The 23,486-nt window shown below is 36.7% G+C and overlaps 1 protein-coding gene across 1 annotated transcript in view; it reads left to right on the top strand.

Annotated features, from left to right (window-relative positions):
• The first annotated feature begins 217 nt into the window (after window positions 1–217).
• Window positions 218–23,486, top strand: part of LCORL (ligand dependent nuclear receptor corepressor-like) — a 31,782-nt gene continuing 8,513 nt past the window's right edge. The window contains exons 1-4 of the mRNA XM_010576834.1: window positions 218–302; window positions 7,154–7,233; window positions 7,510–7,639; window positions 16,562–16,816. Of these exons, the coding sequence (XP_010575136.1) occupies window positions 218–302; window positions 7,154–7,233; window positions 7,510–7,639; window positions 16,562–16,816 (550 nt within the window). The remainder of the gene's footprint in view (window positions 303–7,153; window positions 7,234–7,509; window positions 7,640–16,561; window positions 16,817–23,486) is intronic.

Here is a 23,486-nt window from a genome sequence, read left to right as displayed (position 1 = left end):
AGGTTGTTGGGGCATGGCTTAATAGGCTGATTGTGTGCAGATGGCAGTTGTCTTATTTTTATCTTCTAATTCTGTTCAATAGTACTACAGTGGAAGGAGTAAATATTTGTGTGATAAATGTAACAATTTTTGGAATTGCTCTCAGAATTAGAGAATACTTAGCGCCAGTGTTCTTGAATTTGCTTTCTTTTGAGAAACTTTTGATTTACTGTTTTAAATGTTTCTTTTGTCTCCAGGTTTTGAAAGTATTTTAGAAGGGCTTTATGGACCAAGGCTACGAAGAGACCTCAGTTTATTTGAAGGTAAATGAGCCAGCTTTTAGTGCAATGACCTTAATTTATTAGTTTTTCTTTTAGTTAGAAGTAAAGTATATATTGAATTCTAAAAAGGAAATCTTCAATTGTTTTTCTTTCTAATGTTTATTTCATCATGTTCTTGTCAATACTGTGCATAGTCAAAACACTAGGTAAAATGGTACATAGGTTTTCTTTCTATGTAGGGAAATTTTGGATTAGCTAAGCTTTCCAGAGAAGCTCTCTTGAGAAATATTTACTTTTGGGGAATACTGCATCTCCTACTTCACTTTTTTGACAGCTTTTAGAAAGGGAAAACAAGCTGCTCAGCTTCCTATTGACATTAATTGGGAAAAGGAAGGTAATGAATGCTAGTTTGGTTTTCTTGTAGTGGTCAAGACAGTTTAAGCTTTATATATATTTTTTTAATCTTATATATATAAATTAAGCTTTTTACTTATATGTATTTTTGTATAAATATAAAAAGTGTATTTATATTTCAGAGTGTATGTGTATGTATAGAAGAAGTATATATATTTTCCATTACACTTATAAGACCTAGCCTTATTCCAAATGGGTTTGGTTTTGCTGGAATAGCTGTCAATACCTGAGTCCTTAGTTACTTAAGTATGAAACTATTTATCTGTCTTTAACAAAAGCAGAAGAGGAAAATCAAGCACAAAATTGCTTTGAAGTGTTGAAAGAATTGTTCCATCAAGTTAATTTTCAGGGCTTTAAGATGTTCTTTCTGTTATCGAACCTCCAAAATGTTCCATTTCATTTCTTTACAACTTATTATCTGATAGTGTAGTATGTAAAGCATGTAACTTATATACTGCTAGTACATGAGGCAGAGTGGCATATACTGTTCACGTTTGATTAGAATAGGTTTGGAATGATGGCTTTAACTTGGTTATGGTTTTGTCCTCTTCATATTGTGCAAGTTCCTTGGCCTGTATCATGTGCATATTTTACAATATTTTCAAGGGAAAGGGGGAGAACTTGAAACACTACTGATGTTTTAAGAATATTTTTTTTTTGCCACTTATAAAGCTAAACATACCACTAGTCAGACTTAAAAATATTTAAGAAATGTGTAAATTTGGGTTAAAGCTTATTTTCATGAGTAGTGCTCCCATCTGCTGTGATAAGCAAGCACATTACTGCTTTGAAAAGGGAACAGGGCATTGTTACAGTAGTGTACAGGATCTTTTTTTCTGGCTGTAATTCCAATGGGTTGCTATGTATTGGGCTTTACACTGATAAGTGATTAAAGCTTTGTTATTCTTTTGCATCAAAGGGTTTACATGTTGAAAGAAAATTCAGGACGCTTTTTTTTTTTTTTTTTTTGCTTTTGTGTAAGAAGGCAGAAAGTACCAAGGTAATGACCAGAATAAGTGTTACTGTTAAAGGAGCCTGATAGTACACAACAAGGTGTTATATTGCTTCTTTAGAGTTCCTGCATGCGTATATTTGAGCTGTCTCATGGGAAAAGCTTTAGCTTATTTTGCCTCATGCTGTTGAAGATTTCTTGTAACCTATTTAAGATCTGCTACTTGATTGCTTGCAGAGGACCTTTGATATTTGATGCCCCAGTGACTGTCCTGCAAATTAAATTCATGATTATCTAAAATTTAAGGTTTTAAAACTAATATTTTTCCACTTTGCAAGAATGTCTGTCAGTAATGTGCCTGAATTTTTCAACAGTTAAAGCCTATTTCCATGTTTGACATATCTGATTTTTACTTCTGGAGCAACTGCAGAAGAGATGAAGGGGTGCCCACCTTACCTTACTATTTTTGCTTCTTTTTTATAGATATAGTAACTTCAATAATGCTGTCTGAAATTGCCATGTTTTGTACAAACACAGTAGAGGTAGACCTTCTAGTATAGGATGCAAGGCTGTTTCTAATTTGAGGTCTGAATTGCATTATAAAGATCAATACAGAACTCTTGATTAAAATTTGTTATGAATCTTTCCACTGTCGTAATTTAAGTGCCACTTTTCACTTTACAGGTAATGAAACTAAGATAGAATGTAAATAACTTGCCTTAGGTAACAAAATAGATAGTTGATAGAATCAGAATCGGAACCCAAGTTTTTCAACTCTTAGCAACATCCCTAAATCACTGCGTCTTGTAAGATGTCCATTTTCCTCATCATAACCACTGAACCAGTACTGTCAACATGCAGCATCATGCCTCATTAGCAAGAGTGAATGTTTCCTTGAACAAACCTCAAGAAATTATATGGCTTTTTTATCTAGAATTGTGCCTGAAATACATGCTGCTTAGCTACAATAGCATTTTTTCTCTTACATTGTTGGTTTTATCTATTGTTTGTAACGTAGGAAAAAAATTAATAATGTGCTTAAAATGTAACGTGTGTGTTTAATTGATCTATTGTCTCCTTAGTTCTGTCTTGAAATAGAATTTGATATATAGTTTAAATTATTGTATAGTATTCTCTCAAAGTTGCTTGAGAGAATAATAAATTGTAATGACAAATGTAAATGGTAAAAGATAAACTTCAGTTTTACTAGTTTTTTTTAATTTTCAAAGAAAATACCTTGTAAACCTCAAACTACCTTGCTGAGAAGCCAAACTAATTAAACTGAAGTAGCCACCCATAATAACAAATAGTTACCTGAAGATGGCAAGATTTTTTTTCGCTATCTTGAAATTCTTATATAATGTATAGGTAGGGCTTACCTTAGGCTTGCTTAAATGGTTCACATCACCTCCATTGTTCAGCACCTTTTGTTTTTTTTCTTTTTCTTTTTTCTCTTCTCCCAACTGCTTTGATAGTGCAGCTTCTGGTTGCAAAGGTGTCCAGTTCCATGTCTTGGTGTCTGGCCTTGGTCATGCTCTGAACGAGCTCAAGGCTTTTTGTGTCATTGAATCCTTAGGGCTTTCTAATCCTTTGCTTATACCCATTTTCAGCTAAGTAGATTCACGTGTTGAATGTAAAGAGTAACAATTTACTTACAGATATTTAGCCAAACTGTTAGAAAGCTTTTCCTCTAATCATCTGGTATGTGTGTATTTTCTTTTTTGGGGATTATGTGCTGGGGTTCTAGTCCCTTATGGACAGAGGAAAAACAGTGTCTTGTGGGAGAAAAGCAGCTCTCTTATCATTCTTTCTCTGCCAGGGAAAAAAAAAAACTCTTTATACAGGATGCAAGGTTTATTTAAGGCTGTGTTTTATTTTTCCTTAGGTTGTCTGGAATATTTATTCATGTATAAAGTAATGGAGTGAAAAATTGTATTAGAAACACTGATTTCCTAATATAATTCAAGTTTTTATGAAATTAAAAAGATGAAGAAACATAAACACCTCAGATACTCTAATGTACTTAATAGGAAGCAGTAGTGCCTTATAAAAAGGAAGGGGACGATTTGTGACAAATAGCTGGAAAATTTATTGGGACATTATTATAATAATGCAGAAAATACTGGAAAGTAAGGGTTGAATTTTTTAAGCTATCTCATTTAGATTTACTAGACAACTATTTCACATTTTAAGAGATAAATATGGAATCTGTTCAGTACTGCAGATGTCTGTATTTGTTTAATTCAGCATGACTCCTTGGGAAAAATGGTTTGGGGAAACAAAGATTTGAATAGCTTAAGAAATGAAAAAAGGTAGTATTTTTTTGTCAAAGTTCACCATTTTTTTTCCTAAAAACTTGAAATAGATTTAACAGCTTTGTACTAAGTGACTTAGGTTTCAAGTAATCTGTACCATGCTTTGTATTAAAATGCTCTTTGCACAATCATAACAACTTTTTCTCATGGGCTGGCTAGTGTTGTCGGTTGTCAGCAAATCTTTCATCAACTGACCCCAAGCAAGATAAAATGGGGAGGGGAGATGATCATGATCCTAAATTGAATGCAGCTAAGAGAAAGTTTGTTCTGCTTAAAGTGCCGTCTGTGCCTCTGATCTTTCTGAGATAATGGTTGTGTCTATCTGTAGTTAAAAACTAATACTGATCTCAGTATGTTTCCTGTGGTGGTGACCTGAGACTGTTGGATGCCTGGCATTTGATATATGTGGTATACATCTGCTATCTGATGGTAGTTTTGCTTAGCTCACTGGCGTGCTTAATGTGTTATGCTGTACATAGCTTGTACTTCTTTGAATAAATTTAGTGTTATGTAGAGCTGATGTTTCTCAAGGTTTGTTTTTTTGGCAACACACAAGAATTGCTCTCTAGACTTTTAATAGTGGAACTTCAGGATTCCAAGGCAGAAGAATTTCTCTGAAAATACAAAACCTGTCTTGTAGTTACACGCAGAATCGCAACATCCATAAGTAAATTTATTGTGGTTGCAAGGAAAATTATGAAAACATGAACTTGTTATGAAAGAATAGTGTGGGGTTTTTCATCTGTGGACATCTTAAAGGAATAGCTCTAACAGGCTGGGACAACTACATTAATTCAGCAAGAATAACTCATTATCTTCTGTTACTGTCCAGTCAAGAAAAATCCAGTGTCTGTTTTTGTTCATCAGCTGTCCGACTTGTCAAAACTGCTGGTTTGCATCCCTGGAAGCATATAACATGTTAATGCAGAATCCTGTTCTAAATTAGTATTTTAGAGCTGAGTAAACTAGATTTAAATAATAATACAGTGTCACTTGGTTTATGTTTGCACTCAAATCCGAAAAAATTAGGTTCTTATTTCTGGTAGTGCCTCTGTGGTAATATATTTAAGAAAGAGTAAAAGCTCAGCAGCTGGGGGCATGGGGGAGGAGGGGAGTGGGAAACAACCCTGCAGATGGCAAGGTCCGAGAAGGGAGAGGGGAGAGGAGGTGCTGTGGGCACCAGAGCAGAGATTCCCCTGCAGCCCATGGAGAGGACCATGGTGAAGCAGGTAGAACCTGCAGCCTGTAGAGGACCATGTCAGACAGATATCCACACTGCAGTCCATGAAGGACCCCATGCTGGAGCAGGTGGAGATGCCCTGAAGGAAGCTACAGTCCGTGGAGAGGCCATGCTGGAGCAGGCTCCTGGCAGAAAGTGTGTCCCGTGGAGAGGAGCTGATGCAGGAGCGGGATTTCTGGCAGAAACTGTGGGCCTGTGGAGCGGTCCCTTCCTGAAGTACTGTGTCCCATGGAAAAGATACATGCTAGGGCAGTTCATGAAGGCCTGGATCCTGTGGGAAGGACCCCACAATGGAGCAGGAGAAAAATGTGAGGAAGGAAGAGGCAGAGAAGAACTGTTGTGAACTGAGGACAGCCCCTGTTCCCCATCCTCCTTGTGCTGTTTGGGGTGGGAGAGGAGGTACAAGAGTCAGGAATGAAGGAGTGAAGTTGAAGCCTGGGAAGAAGGGGTGTAAGGTGGTTTTAGTTTTGCCTTTCTTGTTATTTTTATTGGCAATAAATGAAATTAATTTTCCCCAAGTTGAGTCTGGCTTGCCTGTGACAGTAATTGGTAATGATATCCCTGTCTCTATCCTGACCCACAAGTTTTTCCATCTTATTTTCTCCCCCTGCCCTGTTGAGGAGGGGGAGTGAGAAGATGACTGGGTGGTGGTTGGCAACCAGCCATGGTCAACCTACCACAGAGCGTTATTGAAAGCAGATAATCTCAAGAACCTCCCTAACAGAACTGTGATTGTAACTTAGTGTTACAGAGACAAGGAGGAAACATATTTGGTAATTAATAAGGAGGGAAATAAGTTGTTTAGGGTGTAAGCACATGAACTGGAAATGAATGGGATGGAGAGGACCTTGGTGTTGTAATTAATCAGGTTCGTATTCACCTGTGATACTCATGTGCAACTAGGATAGTGTAGGAAGAGTACTGTCTACAGATTAAGGAAGTCTAGTGTAAATGTAAAAGAAAGGCATCATCTTGAGATCTTGGTCAGCTGTGTTCTGGAAACAGTTGTTCAAGTGAGAATGGTGCGGAGAAGATAGGGTTGACTCATGAGAGAAAACTGGGCGGACTAGATTAGCCTAGCAAAATGAAGCGTAAAGGGGGGATAATGATAATCTTCTCTGTAAATACATCAAAGTGCTAACTACCTAAACAGTTACTGTTCATGGGTATAAGAACAATGTTGCCACAAAAGCAAACTGGAATAACTTGCTGTCACTAAATTTAAACAAGAAATGAGAAGGTTAATTTTAACTATTAGCACAGTTGGTTTGGGAAAAGCTTTAAAGCAATTGGTGGTTTGGGAAGAGAAAGGTATGCGGTGGAAAACTCTTTAACTTTTAAAATGGAGTTTAATAACTTGTTTAAAGAACACAGATGGTGAGTCTCCATTCAGTAGAAGACTGGACTTGATATACGTAATCTGTTTAAGTCCTATATTCCCTCAAGACCAAAGAACATCTTCTGATAAAACATGTAAAGTTAAAGTTTTCCAAATAAATCAAGTGCTACAAGTGCGTATAGTGTTTTGGTTTACCTGTAGTGATGGTATCAAATCAATTAAAATATTGTAAGTACAACATGTGTAGCTCAAATGGTGAGGAGTCCATATCCTAATTCCTAGTTTAGTTTACTACAAGTTTGCACATTTTGTTAAAAGGAACGATGACTGGAGTTCAGAGCTTTATTTACAGTATTCAGATGCCTCCGGTAACTGTTACAGGTAATCAGTTGAAATGCATGAGTTTACCTTTCCTTTTAAGAAAGGTGCCTTCTGCTATTTGCAGGTTGAGCCACGTGAGACAGACAAGACTTGGGAAATATCTGAAAAATTGATTACTGCTGACTACGTTGTACCAATAAATGCATATTGGATTATGATGGAGTTTATTTAAGAGAATTATAGGATGTGTATCTTGTTCTCAAAATTCATTTTTACTTGTTTAAAACATCTAGCTTTTTTTCTTCTTTTAAGACTGTGAGCCAGAAGAGCTAACTGACTGGTCTATGGATGAGAAATGTTCCTTTTGTAACTTACACAAAGAAGCAGTCAGTGTAAGTATGAACATGATACTCAAGCATGACTCCCCTCAACACCCAATTTTTGGTATGAAAGTAAGAATGGGAGAACTGCATTTTGCCAATAGGTTAATACTTCATTTTGACTCAAGATAGTTTGGCTCAGAGTGAAGTGTAGAGTGAGTGAAGGCTTTATAGTAAATATCTTTTTAGTGGTTCTTTTTTACTCAATAGCTCTAACTTAATTGTGTATTGTACTGCCAGTAGACTGACTTCTGAAAGATGTTACATTCTTCATATGTCTTCTTCTAGGATCGTGCATCAGTTATTGGTTCTTCACAGTCAACGCCTACAGAGGAACTGTCATCTCAGGGCCAGTCCAACACTGATAAGATTGAATGCCAAGCAGAAAACTATCTAAATGCACTCTTTCGAAAGAAAGGTAATAAAAGCATGTCTTTTATATCAAGAGATATGACACAAATCTAGAAGAATCAAGTGATTTAGGGTTGATTTTGATTCTTAAGTAGGCTTTATTTATCTACTGAATGCTGTTTTTCTTCTTTATTCCTTTGATTTTCCTTAATCTTTTTCTTTGCTAACTTGAATCACCAAATGAAGCACCATTCTTCCTACTGGCCATTGCTGTTAGTCCTGTTGCATTGTGTGGTACACTCTTGAATCCCTGTTCATTATGTATTTTTATCTTTTTTTATAATGAGCTGCTAATTTTTTTCATGCCAATTTCAGGTGTAATTCTCTGGAATTCTAAGCATTTAAACATTTTTTTGTTCCTAAACTTTCATTTCTAGTTTTCAGCAGGAAGACTGTTTTAGGTGAGAGAATGTCTTACAGATTACAAAATGGGATTTGGGATCTTCTCACACAAAAGCTGCTACTTCAAATACATCCAAGTCAAAGGTTTAAAATTCTTGTCAAAATATGGTATTTAGTAGCTCGTTGATTCTTTGACTATCCTTGTTCTTTGGCACTCAGCAAGTTATAGCAGTACATGAGTGACTGACAAGTCAGCTTGGTTCATGTGAGTTATTTAGCTAGTCACTGTCAACAGCAGCAAAAATACTCATTTTCTTCCTTAAATTTCTGTGTAAGTAATGTGAATGCAGCACTATTCAGTAACTACAACTTTCTTGGGTTTAGTAGGTGTAATTGGATGTCAAAATAGCTGACTATGACTAGGGTGACAGCCCTCTCTTGCTCTAACAAAGAATTAGAGAGAGTCAGACACATTCTCTTCCTTCACATAAGTGGGAGGAAAAAAACAAATTTAACTTTCTTCCCTTACCTTGCTGTAGCAGGAAGAGATTACTATGCCCTTGAACATGGGGTGAGTGGGATCTTGTGTATGGAGTATCTGTCTGGTCAGCCTACGCTTTGCTTAGGGCTTTAAAGAAGTTTAAATGGAGTGCAACGGCACTTTGAGTCCATCTTCCTTCCTTGGCTTTCTTTAAAACCAACTATCTTCCATTCAAAATAAAATGTCCAGGGAAGTTGCGACCTCATTACTTCTGAAATTCTTATAATATTTTCATTGCAGGCCCAGCCGCATGGCATCTCCCTAGACAGGTATATTAATTCCTTCAAATTTCTGCATTCTCAGATCTTTTTTTTTTCTTGGGTCTTGATGTACAGTGTTTCTCAACATTTGCCTGCTTTATGCTTCTGCTGGAGATGCTGGGTTTTGATACTCCTTGAGAGGAACTTTTTATCATGGGAGAAGTGAAACTTGGCATGACCTCACCTTACCAGAGTGACTTCTGTGAAGTTTTTCACAAAGAGCATTGGCTTTTAACATCTTCCTTAGGTTTTTTTGATCTGCCAGATCAGTAATGCTAGGTTAAAAAGGTTTTGTCTATAGAAAAACAAAACCAAAGTCTTTTTCAGTTGTTCTTGTGATTCTCTGAAGGACTTGTGTATTCCTAGGTAAGAGGTACTTTGCTGAAGAGTTTTCTAAGAATATTACTTCAGTTCAGGTTCCAGCAAAATCTCTTAAGTTGTTCAAATTATGGGAAGTGAAAAGGAAAAAAAATTTTGTATCTGCAAAGGGCATGTGAAACCAATTTATGAGGTATTTAAGTAATTGTCTTGGCTTTGTAGAAGTAAGATGAAGAGTTTTACGAGGAAAATCCCAAGTCTGCTTTCTGAGTTTTTGTAGGTTTTTGAGATCAGTTAGCAACTTAAGAAAAAAGGAATCAAAAAAATGTCAAGTAATTGTTTAGCTAAGGAACAGTTTTTATACCTGGTACTAAAACAGTTTCCCTTTGTCAAAAAAAATGTAAAATTCTTGGCTGGCTGGCTTTAAAATGGAAGTAACACTTGTTTCACTTATTTTGGTTGCAAACTGCTCAAGATCATATGCTGTCTCTTACTATTGTAATTAGCATGGTTTCATTTAGAGCCTCTGAACAACTTCTAAGACTAGTGAGCAAATGGGAAAGTTGCGTTTATTGGTCTCATCCTTTTATTTTAGAACAAGTTAGTATATATCACTGTCTACAGCACACAACCTTCAGGCATTCGTAGATGAGGATTTATCTCTAGAATCTCAGACAAAGATGATTCCGCTTTCCTTTTAAGAGGATGATAGAATTACTGCCAAGATGGGTAAACTCTTGAGAGGCTGTAAGTAACAAAGTCTTCCTATTAGGAGCCTATCTTCACTACATGTTAGCGAAAGACCAGTTTGGTAGGCAGTTGTCTGTAGAAAAGGCCTATCCTCAGCAGACACTTCAGTAAAGCCAAGGTAATTTTTGTCATCAAACATTGATTGTTTCCATTAAACAATGTCTCTGAAACCCAGATGCTTTCTTCCTAAGTATGACATCTCTCTTTACCCATTTGGTGTTGTAGAGTAGCCTGTGATACTTTTCCACTTACATAACATTAAAACACATCCATTTTCTTTCTTCAAAGAAGCAGTTATGAGGAAAAACCATGATGTGCTTTAAAAAATACATATTAGTCTCTTCTGGTTTTTTCCTATGAATACTACAGACTGTGGCATATATGATTATCATTAAAAGGCAGAACTATAGTTGTTTAAGAGCTTAATCACCCATTTTGATCATGCTTTAATAATTTTCTGGGTTTGTAGTGACCCACATTGTATGTTCTTGGAAGCTTTTTTTTAATGTAATATTAATGTGACCTTTTTAAACAAAACCAACAAAATATAAAAGGTTATTTAAATACCTTCACGGTTGTGAATCAGGTTCTATCTGCAGGACATTATCTGCCAGGAGAAGAAGAAACCTGAAAAGCTTTTGTAGAAATTAAGGAATTGAGACACAAGATTAGAGGGAGAAAATGGTCAGGATGACCTGAATCTTTCCAGATTCTCTGAGCAGCTCTGTCAAGTATCCTCAGTGCCGTATTTTCCATACCAAAATAATTTCCCTCTAAGCTTTTTGAAGTTCTTCCTTGTTTCTAGGTATCTGTCTAGCATTCTAAAATATTTCCATTCATAACTATGGCTTTCTTACACCATACCATATACCTTCATTTAACTCTCTGAGTTCTCCTGTTCTTTGCTTAGTTATATCTCAGATACATAGATGTCACGAGCTGGTTATGATTATGGCACAATGTATATGTAATTTGGCAAACCTATGAAAATGTGATCTTGCACACATAATCTCAGACTACAAAAAAGTGTTACTTTCTGAGATGTAGTTTTGCAATGTGGACACTACTTGATCCAATACCTGCAGTTCCTTTTTATTAATAATTTTAAGAAATCTAATTTGTCCTTTCAAAATCTGGAAGGTTTTCTGTAAGAACTGTCGCAGCTTGTGCAGTAAACTTGTATGACATCTTTGCTATCCCTCTTCCTCAAGTTCATCAGGAAAGAATGTTTAGCAGGATTTCAGCTGCTTTCATAAGGAAGTGAAACATACTTTTTGTGTTGACTGCCTGCCTGCCAGTGTTACTGAGTTCTGAATTTCTTGGTAATTTTCAACTACGTTGAAGAAAATCCTTAGAAATATGACTGTATGTAATGAAAATTACCATCTGAGTAGAGGAAGGAAAAACATTGAATGTTTACAAGAACAGAAAACTAGAGTGAACTTCACCCTTATTCCCAATGTTTGTTGACCAGTCAAGTTAACTAAACTAATCATGATACATGGCTCAGAATAAATTGCTGTATTCTGTTTTTAACTTGCTAGTGATCTGACTGAGCTGGACAAGTTTGAGTAGAGCTAAGAATATTGCTGGGACAGTTTGGTGGCTGTTGAGGTAGGGTGGTTCTAGAAAACATGGCCTTTTTGTGAAAAGGGGAGAGCTGGAGTGAATATAGGAAACATGCTGATAGGCAACCAGGTGTTCTTCATTCTGCTACTCACACAAGAGGATTGTAAGGTACAAGGGGGGCTGTGATTCCCTGCTGATTTCCACTGCAGGAAGAGAGAAGAGAAATTAAGTCACTATTGACTTTTTAATGAAAAAACACTGTTTTTCAAGAAATAGAATACTATTGTGAAGCACTATTTTGGGAGCTTTTAACTCCTTGTCCATTGTCCTGCCAAATACATGTGTAAGTTTGAACTATCAGTTAAATCAGTTCTTAGATTGTGCATTGCAGTCTAATGATCACACATAGCGTTAATGTACAGAATAGTTAAGGGTATGGATTTGAATATTTAAATGAGGAAGTCTTAATCCTAAATGTGAGCTTTGAATTAAAATAAATCATTGCAATTAGTCATAATTACACATCGTCTCTATTACTGCCTTCCCTTGCATTCTGACTGTAATCTTGACAATCACAAGAGAGATTATATCACACAAATGTGTCATTTAACCTTCTCTTATCCTAATAATATCAGGAGGTCTACAGTGGTCTGCAAGAAACTAGAGGAACATCAGAGCTGCCTTTTACTCCAAATCCTTAGAGACTGTTCTGCTCGGTTTGAAGTAGTATGTATGTACATACATGTTCCATGGAGTAATTACAGCTGCCTTGTGTTTTAAATCAACTCTGTGAAAAACAGAAGTTTAAACAGATGTAGGCGTGTAGATCTAGAACTTTGTAAGTAGCTATAATCATGACTCCTAATAAAACATCTTAGAATAAAGACTTTTTAGGTCATACAAAGTATATTTGGTGCCATCTGCTGATAACAATTAAGAAATATTTGCCAGTGTTACTAAGCTCAGAGACCTAATACTTTTCTTACCCCAAAATATATTAAATTGCATTTAAAATTTTTATATGGCTAATTACAAATTTCCCATGGGTAGTGAAACCTTTTACCACTGTGAACTTAAAGTTACAGGTCTCTACATGTTTTCAGTGTGTACTTATATAATAATACAGACTTACAGCCATTGAACGTAAGTAATTAGACTTTATATAATACACTTCAAGTGTGTGTACCCTATCCTGATCACTCAGGAGTCTTATACTGATAAAGCATTATATAAAAGTTGCATTTACCCTTAAAAAGTCTATTTTCTTTAAAGAAATGTACAGTTTGTAAAAAGAAAATAGTATATGAAACCATATAACTCTTCTTTTCTTTGAATATATCTAACATCTCTCTCATTTCTGTTCTATGTCCTTTGGAGAGCTGTGGGAAATTATTTCTAACTTAAAAATACTCCAAGTTATTTCTTAATACAATTATTACTTCATAATACAAGTTATGCATCCACAGCTTTATTCTATATTAGGAAGCAAAGTAGTGTTAATAGGAATGGGTCAAGAGCAGCTTGCCAGTACCTCTGAGGAGGTTACTGAGAAGGCAGGGTCAAAATCGTTCCAATGGTGCGTAGCAGGACAATGGAAGATTACAGACAAATTGAAATGAGATGTTCTTTTTTACGTAAGGAAAAATGAGGACAGGCAAGCAGTGGAACAGGCTAATTGGAGAGGTTGTACAGTCTCCATCCATGGAAGTATTCAAGACCTAACTAGATAAAACCCAGAGCAACCTCATTTGATCTCGTAGTCAGCTCTGCTTTGATCAGGCAGTTTTACTAGAGACCTCCCAAGGTCCTTCCAACATGAATTACGATTTAATCACTTACACAATAGAACAGTTGATGTGATAGCAACACTATTTGCATTTATGGCAGTTAAGCTTAGACTAACTGTGTGGTCTAGCCCTGTAGATTGAATTTGCATTAGCAGCAAAAGCACTTCAGATGCACCCCTGGAGCACATCTTCCAGATAATATGCTATGAGATACTTCCCTCCCACCCCAGTATTGCCTTTTTAGAGTAACTTAAAATCTGTTAACTGTCAGTAGCTGTAGCGGTTGAATATGTGAGAAATTTTGCTGCATTTATTCTCCCATAGGGAGTATTTGGAAATTATTAGAAGAAAAAAAAAAATTAAAGAAAATAATATAAGAGAAAAAAAAAAAGTCTTTTGTTATTCCAACTAGGTCAAAAGATGACTTTGCTCCTAATGGAAGAAATAGGCTTCTCCTGCAAGTGTCTAAAAGCGATTCATGCTTGGATATTACCAGTGTGAAGATTCTAAAATGGAATAGAAAGGCAAGAGAAACTTGGCAGTTCTGAAGGAGTTTTGTCTTGCAGTTTTATAATAATTGATGCTGGGGATGGTGATTAATAAGCAGAAATTTATTCCAGGCTGTTGTGTTTTCCAGTTAATGGTAGCCATCCCCTGTGCTTTATGATCCTTTGCTTTTTAAGTGCACAGATCATACCAGGATGTAAAGTAACTGTCTTTCCCATTTCCACTGATGATCACTTGTTCTTCAGAAATCTTCAAAGAAGTTTTTCTTGGGTGCATGCAACAAACTAATTTCTCTTTATAATCAGGGTTGTTCCAAACCAGATATCTGGTAGACTATTCAGTGTTGATGATGTTTCATATGTTTTGTTTTGTATTAGTTTCTTGATTACTGGCTGCCAGATTTTTGTTTGCTTGTGTTTGGGTTTGTTTTTAACTACTGACCAATAGCTTAGCTTTTCATTGTCTAAAGCTATGATTCCCCTGTCATGCAGACACTTACTTTTGTTCTTGGATAATTCAGGTTTTTCAATTCCATCTCTAAACTTCCCTTGTTCTTTTGTTATTTTTTGCATCTACATTAGCATTTTTTCACCTATTGCCTTACTGCTTCAGTATCTTTCGTTGAATTTTTTTCTTTCCTCGTGTCTCTAGGATGATAAAATTCCAGTTGAACATTTACTGGATTCATTATTTAGGAATTGGGAAATACCAATAAGCAAAGAATACCTGTGCCTGGGTGTTACATGATGGGCAGAGATATTTTTCTTTGTAGGTATCCTCCACCATTTAGAATTTTACCTCATATACCTCTCCTTTAAAAACTGCTATCAATTTTAGAAATTTTGGTAGAGATTGGTTGAAAGATTGTCAGAAGGTAGAGCTCCAACCATAAGCAGGCTTGTTTTGTTATGCCTTGGATAAGGCCTCTTGAAGCCAAGGTGTCTAGCATATACTCAGTCTTTGAAGGTGTTGGAGCTTCACCTTATCTCATAAAGCATTACTGAAGGGCCAGCCAAAAGGTATTGACAAGAAGCATCTGAACAGTCAGCTGCCCTCTTGTATGCTTTAGACAGCAGATCGCATATGTGCATGTTTGTAATTCCTTGCAATACTGTGTTGGTGAAAATAAATTCTCAAAACGGAATGTATTTTGAATAAACGTGCAACAAAAAAACCCTAAACTTCTATGCATTCGTCCTAAACTTTAGCAGCATTCTTTGATATGTCTCAGTGGTCACTCTCTTGCTAGTAGATGGACAAAGCTTCATTGGCATAAAATGTTTGAGCAAATATGCTGTGTGATATTCCAAACTATCTATTAGGAAATTTATACTTTACATGCAAACATCTGCCCAATCCAGTCCTTCAGTTTCTCTGCTTCCACGAAAACAAAACTCAGTTTATAGTCTCTCTTATCAGTTTCAGGCTGATTTAAGTATCCCAGTAACTGCCACCGTGTCCTTTAGCATTTCCTTTGGGCAATCAAGGCTGACCTAAAAGCTAATTCTTCTGTATCACATTCACACTTTAAATCTCTATCCCTTCTTGATGAAAGGTTTCACTCATTACCTATGAACTCAAGGATGGGCAGTGGTTAAAACACTGAAAAAGATATTTTTGTTTTTTGTGTGTGTGTAGAGTTGAAGGAAAGAAGGAAGAGTGGGATAGTGAAATGAGTACTACTACTGCCACTTTAAGGAAGAACATAGATCTTTGAGTATGGGCAATTGTACTTGTCTTGTGAAATGAAGTATTGCAGTCATCAATGCAGTATTGCATTGATGAGTAACGCAGCCTACTCTAAGTGAGTTTCTTAATTACATTGTTACTTATGCTGAGTAGTGTATCTTTATTTTGTTGATCTTTCTGGTACTTCTATTTATATTGGGATTCTTTTTTCAGTGATTCACAAACTTAGTTTCAGCTGTGCTTGTTAATAAGAGGTTTAACTTTTTTGTAGCTGACAGATAGCATTAAAATAAAGTCATAGGTATCTCATGTTTGATCCTTTTATTATTTTTCTGTTTTTAAAACAAAACACTTCTTTCTGTGGGACTGTTACATACACAAACAAAAAATAGGGTACATCCAGTTTAGAATAGGAAATAAAGCTTTTCTCACAAATGCTTTCATTGGTAGCACTTTGAATATGTCCTGGAAATCCTGTAAGGTTTTACAATAAAAAATTTACAACTTTACTGTAAAATTCGATTGCTTATATACTACAGTTTGTATGGGACATTTCAAGTACTATCGTATCAGTTTTGACATTGCAATCCTGAATCTACAGTGGGGATTATAATCTAGCATGTAGGTGAAACAAATTTTTTCTTTTTTTTTTTTTTTAAGATCAGCTCCTCAAAAGTCCAAATGTTTTATGTTATGAAAAGGACTAATCTATAGAACTGCACTTTAATTATTTTTCTTATAGTTGTTCTTTGAAAGTAACTTCTTTATGTATTAGTTCATAGCTTTATTTAAGTTTCACTATTTTTATTCAAAACTCCATTTTCAAAACTGAAAATGAACAGTCTGCAAATGAAAATGTGACTAATAAATACAAATTCTGACTCCTATACTTGCATTATTTATCTACCCACATGGTTTTACTTGCATGCTGTGACAGAGAGATAAAGTAAAAATTACTGGTATGTGCTAAACATGTTCTTCCAAGTGACCTCCAGTTAGGAATGCTCATAAGAAAAACTTCCTAGACATCTGAATGTGTTGATTACACGTGTACTTACTACACACAATTATTGTGCTTATAGGAATTTCTTTATTTAAAGAAAAGTAACTAAATTTGTTTTTTTTAATACATCTGTTGCCTGTGGTGTTGTTTTTTTTATTCCTAGATCTTCCTCAGAACTGTGATCCTAACATTCCCCTAGTTGCTCAGGAATTAATGAAAAAAATGATCCGTCAGTTTGCGATTGAGTACATTTCAAAAAGTAGCAAAATTCAAGAGAACAGAAATGGTTCATCCTTTGAACCAAGTCTCATATGTAAAAGTATCCAAATGAACCAAACGGAAAACTCCCTTCAGGAAGAACAGGATAGCCCTCTAGACCTCACTGTGAATCGAACTCAAGAACAGAATACTCAGCAAGGTAAATTTCTGTATCTGCTTATCTGTGTTTTGCTGTCATTTATTACCTTATGTCTTATTCTCTTTAAAAAAAAAAAAGTGTCTGTGTCAAATATCTATAAGTTTTGTCTTTCCAAACTAGTAATCAGTATATAGGGAAAAAAAATTATGCTATGTGATTAAAATAAGGTTTAAGGAAAATTGGCATTGCATCAACTTAACACTTAAAGGAAACTCATACATTTTCCTTTAAACACCAGGTAAAATGTTATAAGATAACTTTAAAAAAAACCACCACATTCTTTCTAGAAACATTTTTCATATTGCGTGTTAGCAGATAACACAGGCACTCATAAATGAGAATATTTAAGTGGCACTGGAATTTCTCAGCTTTAGAATACTGAATCTAAGTCAGCTCACCTGTGGTTGTCACAGGTAACAGTGGTTCAAGATTTTGTTGAAGAAATGGCTCTAAGAACTGCCTTCTGAGAAAAGAGAGATACTGGAATTTCAGAGAGCAAAGGTCATTCTGTCTGTGTGAGCCCTTAGACACTTTGATTCTTTAAATACAGACTGGTTAGAATGGTGGAAAGAAGCTTTAATTTAGGAGGAAATTTCCATACTTCGTGCCTTAATCATTTTAGAGCAGTGCAACTTTCTTAATTGAGAGTAAAGCTAGAAAAATAAAAATCTGTCTCACTATCATTTACAAAAAGGAAATAATTTCTTCACCTCAAGGAATATTGCTATCCAAAACTGGTAACAGTAGAATCATAAGAGTGTTTTGGACTTTGAACTTGATTTGGATTAGCAGCTGTTTTCAGGAAGGGTTGTAACTGTCATGTGTGACTGAAAGCAGTGGCAAAAGCAGCATTTGTCTTTTACAGATACAAGGGTGCATGTTAATCCAATGATATTGCAGACCAAAGGGAAAAGTTTACATGTATGTCACATATCATGGTAAAAAAGTTAAGAGAAGGTAGAACTGCAGAACTAAGTCTTTAAAAAAAAAAAAAAAAAAAAAAAAAAAAAAAAAATACACTGGTCATAATGAAAGCAGATTTCATATGTGTGTGCTTAATGATGCAGTCATTTAATTAAGTGACACATCCTTTTGAGGGGGGAACTCTGACATGGATTTACCTTGCTAAACATGCCTATTCTAGCTTAAATTTTAAGCATCCTTTCTCTTTAACAGCAGAAGCCTTAAGAAATTGTGGAATTCCTGCTTTTATTCTGCATGGTCAGCAGAAACCAGTTCATGCCTGGGTTTAGCAAATACCTTGTGCAGATTAAATCCTGAGAAAATATCTGTTGTGCTTTGACATACCTCTGCTATGGATGAATTACAGATTTTAGAGATTTACAATTGGCCAGGTTGAAGTATGTTTCTTTTGCAAGGGCAATAAAAAGTACTTTCCTGATAATCAGCACTATAGCCTGTTGCTTACTTCAGCAGCTGGTTATAAAGAACAAGTAGTTTAAAATGTCTGTGAGGGAGCAAAGTCCCCAAAGACAGGTTCTGGTCCTCGTTGAGCCCACATAAATCTAAGGAATGAAAGGGAAGTCAGAGGGTGAAAGGGGCAGGGACGGGAAGAAAGTTCTGCCCCCAGCCTCAGCTATTTGAAAATCCATTGATCTTTTGTCGAAGGAAAATTTAAAGTGTCGAGAGGTTGAGGTATTTAAATCTTTTTTTATATCATTTGAATTTCTTATAATGAGGCTAAACAGCAAGTTTACAAATGTGTGTCTTCAGCAAAAAATCTGGGCCTAAAGTAAGTGCTCAGCATGCATAGTTTACAATGTAAAACTTGTATACTGTGTAAGATACTGTAGATTCTCTGAACTTACACTGCCATGTTTGCTGGAGTGCTTTGCAGATGTTAAAGATAGTAGCCTTGCTGTGAAGTTTAGAGCTACTGAAATGAAAGGAAGTATTGAAACAAGACAGTAGCTGGAGAAAGGTTTCAAGCCATCTTATCTTATCTACTAGGGAAGTTGTATTGCACTTCCCATTTCCCATGAACATATCCATTTTGAGCTTTCTAGCTTTCTACTGTAGTGGTAGCAACACAAGCAAATAAGATCAAGACAGGAAAAGTCAGCCTGCTCTTTTTATTTGCATTGTGTTCTAGGTGCAATGATTCATGAAAAGTTCTTTCAATTAGCTATTGTCAAGGACTATGTATTATTTTTCTACCTACCCCTCACTTCTGTCCTTTTCCCAAAGAAAGCTTAGATATATTGAAGTGTTACATGCTTACAGTAGGGAATTGTAAAATTTTTTAAATTGTATTATTTTTAAAAATGCATTATTCTGTGTTTAACATAAGTCAGTGTGGAGACTCGCAAAAGCTGTAGCATGGTTCCCTTCTTAGTAGTGTCTTTTAATAGTTGTGCAACTCTCTTTATTATTTGCTATTTGTAATTCCTGTTACAATTTCCAAATGAAGTGGCAGTAGCAGAGTAAGAAGTTCAAATTTGTACATTGCTCTGATGGATCCTCAAAGTTGAAATCTTTTTAATTCAAATCCTGTGAAGCAGATAATGACCTAAATATAAATACTTCAGGTTCATTTTCTGTTTAGGCAGGTGCTTTGTATTTATAGTAGTCATCTTTAAAATGAATGATCTAAATAATAAAATAGTCTTGTTCTTTTACTGTGGCAATAATTCTTGGACTTAAGTTGAGAGGATGGAACAAGGTTTATTTTCCAGATCGCTAGAAGCATTCTTCTTTTTTGCACTGAGCAGATTTAAGTTAAGTGCTAGCTCAATACTGAAAAAAGATTCCACCACTGAAGATGTCTGGATGATCTTATCTTCATTTAAGAAAACTTCTTAATTTCCTCCAGTATCTGTGGGCCATCTCTGAAGTACTCCCAAAATATTCAGGTCTGACACTTCCAGAGCTGATACCCCTGTATATTGGGTTTACATGGCAAGGTTTTGGTAGCTGGCAAGGGCTGTAGGGGTGGCATCTATCAGAAGAGGCCAGGGGCTGCCCTGTGCTAGGCACAGCCAGCTCTACAGCAGACCCACAACAGGTGAAAGTGGAGCACATCAGTGAGGTTTGTGGTGCCTCTGTGGAAACATATTTAAGAAAGAACAAAAATTCTGGACAGGCAGAGGAGTGAGAAACAGCAGGGCGAACAACAAGGTCGGGGAAGGAGGTGCTCCAGGCACCAGAGCAGGTCTTTTCCTGCACCACATAGAGAGGACCACAGTGGAGCAGGTATTCCCATGCGGCTCATTGAAGAGACCACTCTGGAGCAGATATTCACACTGCAACCCATGGAAGACCCCACATTGGAGCAGCTGGATACTTCCTGTAGGAACTGTGGCCTGTGGAGAAGCCGCAATGGAGCAGGGGAAAAGTGTGAGGAGGAAGGAGCTGTAGAGAGGACTTGTACTGACCATAACCCCCATTCCCAATTCTGCCTGCCCACCTGGAGATGGGGACAGGTAGAGGAGTTGGGAGTGAAGTTAAGCCTGGGAAAATGTGTGGTGGGGGGGTCCTTTAATTTTTGTCTTTTTCTCATTATGCAAATCTATTTTAATTTGCAATAAATTAAATTTTCCCCAAATCTGTTTTGCCTGTGATGGTAATTGGTAAGTGATCTCCCTGTATTTATCCTGATGACCTCTTTCATCTTTTCTCCCCTTCCCTGTGTTGAGGAGGGGGAGTGAGAGAAGGGCTGGGTAGGGTACTAGCTACTGGTCAAGGTCAACCCATTGCACCCCTGGTACTGAATCATTCAGTACTGAGTATTTAAGCACTGGCATCCAGGTATGTCCAGCTGGCACCTGACTGATGGCAGAGTCCCAAATTATGCTCTGCTTTCTTCTACATGTGGAAGTGTGGTAACTTAGCAGGGTGGTTTAATTCCTGTGCACCTTGCTGGTAACTAATCAGGCAATTACTTCACTGTCAATCAATTAGAAGCAACTGTCTCCAGAAATACCTGTATTTTGCTCTTTTTTTTTTCTAATCCATTAACTCTAAGACTGCCCAAGCCTTGAAAAGAATACTCTGTATAGCAAAAGAAAATTTGTTTTACGTGCACTGCATCTAACAAAAATGGGGTGGTATTGTGTATTTTTGCAATATGATTTGTCTTCCAAACTAAGCCAATGAAAAAGCAGCATCCGTGCAGAATAAAACATTGAGTGAGGAACAGTCTTGGAATATCCTGCAGCAACTTACTATTTTCTTGTGCAGTCATGATGCCAAGCTCTTTGGGGAGTGTTCCCAGCAGCAGCCAACTTTGATGCAGAGGCTTCTTTCCCTTGATAGATACGGGAGAGTTGATCACTCTCAAGCTGCTAAGCAAAGTGATTTGCAAGAGGCAGAAGTATAAACTGTGCAAATAAATAATCTGTTTAGCCACACAAGCTTATTCTTGTTGCTGTATCTTCTAGGAAGAAACATAGCAGAAAAATGCAAGAGAATTTGCATAATTTCCTTGTTTCATTGATCCATCATAGATTGGAAGACATCAGAAGGTAGCTGGCAATGTGTGACATTTTGCTGCCTGAACTTTTCACAGCTATCCCGTAGCTTTGTCATTGTTGTTGACTGTTATTGAAGAAGTAAGAAAAATAAGGATAACCAAGTCAAAAATTCTGTTTAAATGATTTAAAATAGCATTTTATTATCCAGTTTAACAATGTGCATGTGATTTCACCAAAATTTGTAGCAAAATAAAGACTTCTGAATAATGGACCAGAATTTGGAAACAACTCAATTTTTGAGAAGTGGTTTCATATCTCTTGAAAATCCACACTGAAGTTATTATAGCAACTGGGATTACATCATGTGTGGCCTCTTGATTGCTACATTCAGGGCTACTGAAAGAATTCCAAACATTACTGAGAATGACCTTTTATTTTTGTAATATACTGTTCTTACCATACGTATTGGGCAAAAAACTATGCTTTTTGAAGGTACATATACCTTGTCAGATGCTTGTTTGCTTGCGCCCCTCTCAGTGGTACAGGGGAGAAAATGGGAAGAACAGGAAGGAGAGCTCACGAGTTGAGATAAGGATGTGGTCATTGCTTACTGCTTGCCATCATGGGCAAAACAGACTCTGCTTGGGGAAAATTAACTTAAGTTATTGCCTTTTAAAATAAATATTTAATTATTAATTCAGGTAGTGGAAACAAAAAGACACATTACAATACCACCTTTCCTCCCCCCTTTCCCTGGCTCAGCTTCACTCCACCTTCCCTTGTGACTACCACCACCCCTGTGGTGTAAGGGAAATGGGTATGGGGTGTCAACAGTCTGTACCTAATGGTTTCTCTCTGCCATTTTCCTCTCCCATTGGGTTTCCCTCTGCTGTTTTCTCATTCTTTTTGTTCCCTTTTTCTCTCTCTCTATCTGGTACTTTTTGCCCTTTCTGAAGTATGTTTTCCCAGAGGCTCTGCCCAAAAGGCTGCTGGGCTCAGCTGTGCCCTGCAGTGGGTCTGTTGGAACTGCTTGAACTGTGTCCAGCACAGGACAGCCCCTCGCCTCTCCTCACAGGTGCTGCCAAGCCCTTGCCATGGACACCCAAAATATAGCCATATATCTTTCATCTGGCAGTTTTTCATTTTACAAAACAGCACATTAGGTCAGCAAAAAGGGGCTAGTCAAAGCAGTAGTTAAGTAGCTAAAAGGCTTTTGCATTCTTACTGACAGTTCTCTGAAAATATTTTTCCATGGGCAACAGCACAGAAAAGAGCCAGCAAAAGGCAAGGCATCATGGGGAAAGGTGTTGAAGACAAGACAGTTTCATTTTATTGCTATGAAAAACCTTATTAAGGTTTACCACAGTATGATGGATAAGGTAAAGGGAGAGTTGTTACTTACTAAATCTCACAATATTAGAACTAGGCAGGGCTTGCTGAAACTTCTTAGAAGAGAAAAACAGATAACAGCTGCTTTTTGCACAGCAGTTTGTGAACATCAGGAAGTGCTGTGATAGGAGGTTGTGGAGATGGACAGCATCACTGGGTTCAAAAAAGGCCTTAGGCAAAAGCCAGAAATTAAAGCTGGAGTAGGCAGGGATGAACCTCTGAGATCCCTAATCCAATGCTAGCAGCTACTGGGAAAGCAGGAAAGGAATGAGCTGCAGGTAGTGGCCAGGCTGATGTGCTCTCCTGTGGTAGGAGTGGAGTTTGTCCCATGACTGGAGACTGGGTAGAGAAGGTTGTCTGACCTAAAAAGGTAGTTCATAATAGCTAGTGAGAAGGTTCCTGAAGCCCAATAAAAAACAGAGAAGTTTGCTAGAATCAGTACAGAAATACCGATTGTAGGTACTCAAGGCTGACTCATACAGTTTCTGTTACTTGCTCTTCCCCCTCTGTTTCTCTAACATCACTAGTCTGGAGGAGTTTCAAGTGATTGTGGTCCTGATTATTTTGAAGATGACCTTTGATTACACTTAGTTATATCTTGATATTGCTGCACCTGATGATCTGGTGCTGAGAAGCAAAAGCCAGAGGTTGAGCCATTTCTTTGAAGATCAAAATCATTTAATTTGCAGAGAAATAACTTCCTTAGAAGACCATGAGCAGCAGACCTGAAAAACTTCTAATAATTTTTTTTCTATATTATCCGGTGTTACATAGTATTGTTTATGAAGACTGTTGTTTTAGTAGTCATGGCTTCATCTGAAGAATGGGAGTAATTCCATGTCTTTAAT

This window comes from Haliaeetus leucocephalus, unplaced genomic scaffold (genome assembly GCF_000737465.1).
Source record: "Haliaeetus leucocephalus isolate CR32 unplaced genomic scaffold, Haliaeetus_leucocephalus-4.0 Scaffold545, whole genome shotgun sequence".
Classification (NCBI taxonomy): domain Eukaryota; kingdom Metazoa; phylum Chordata; class Aves; order Accipitriformes; family Accipitridae; genus Haliaeetus; species Haliaeetus leucocephalus.
This window is presented reverse-complemented; position numbering and strand designations above follow the sequence as displayed.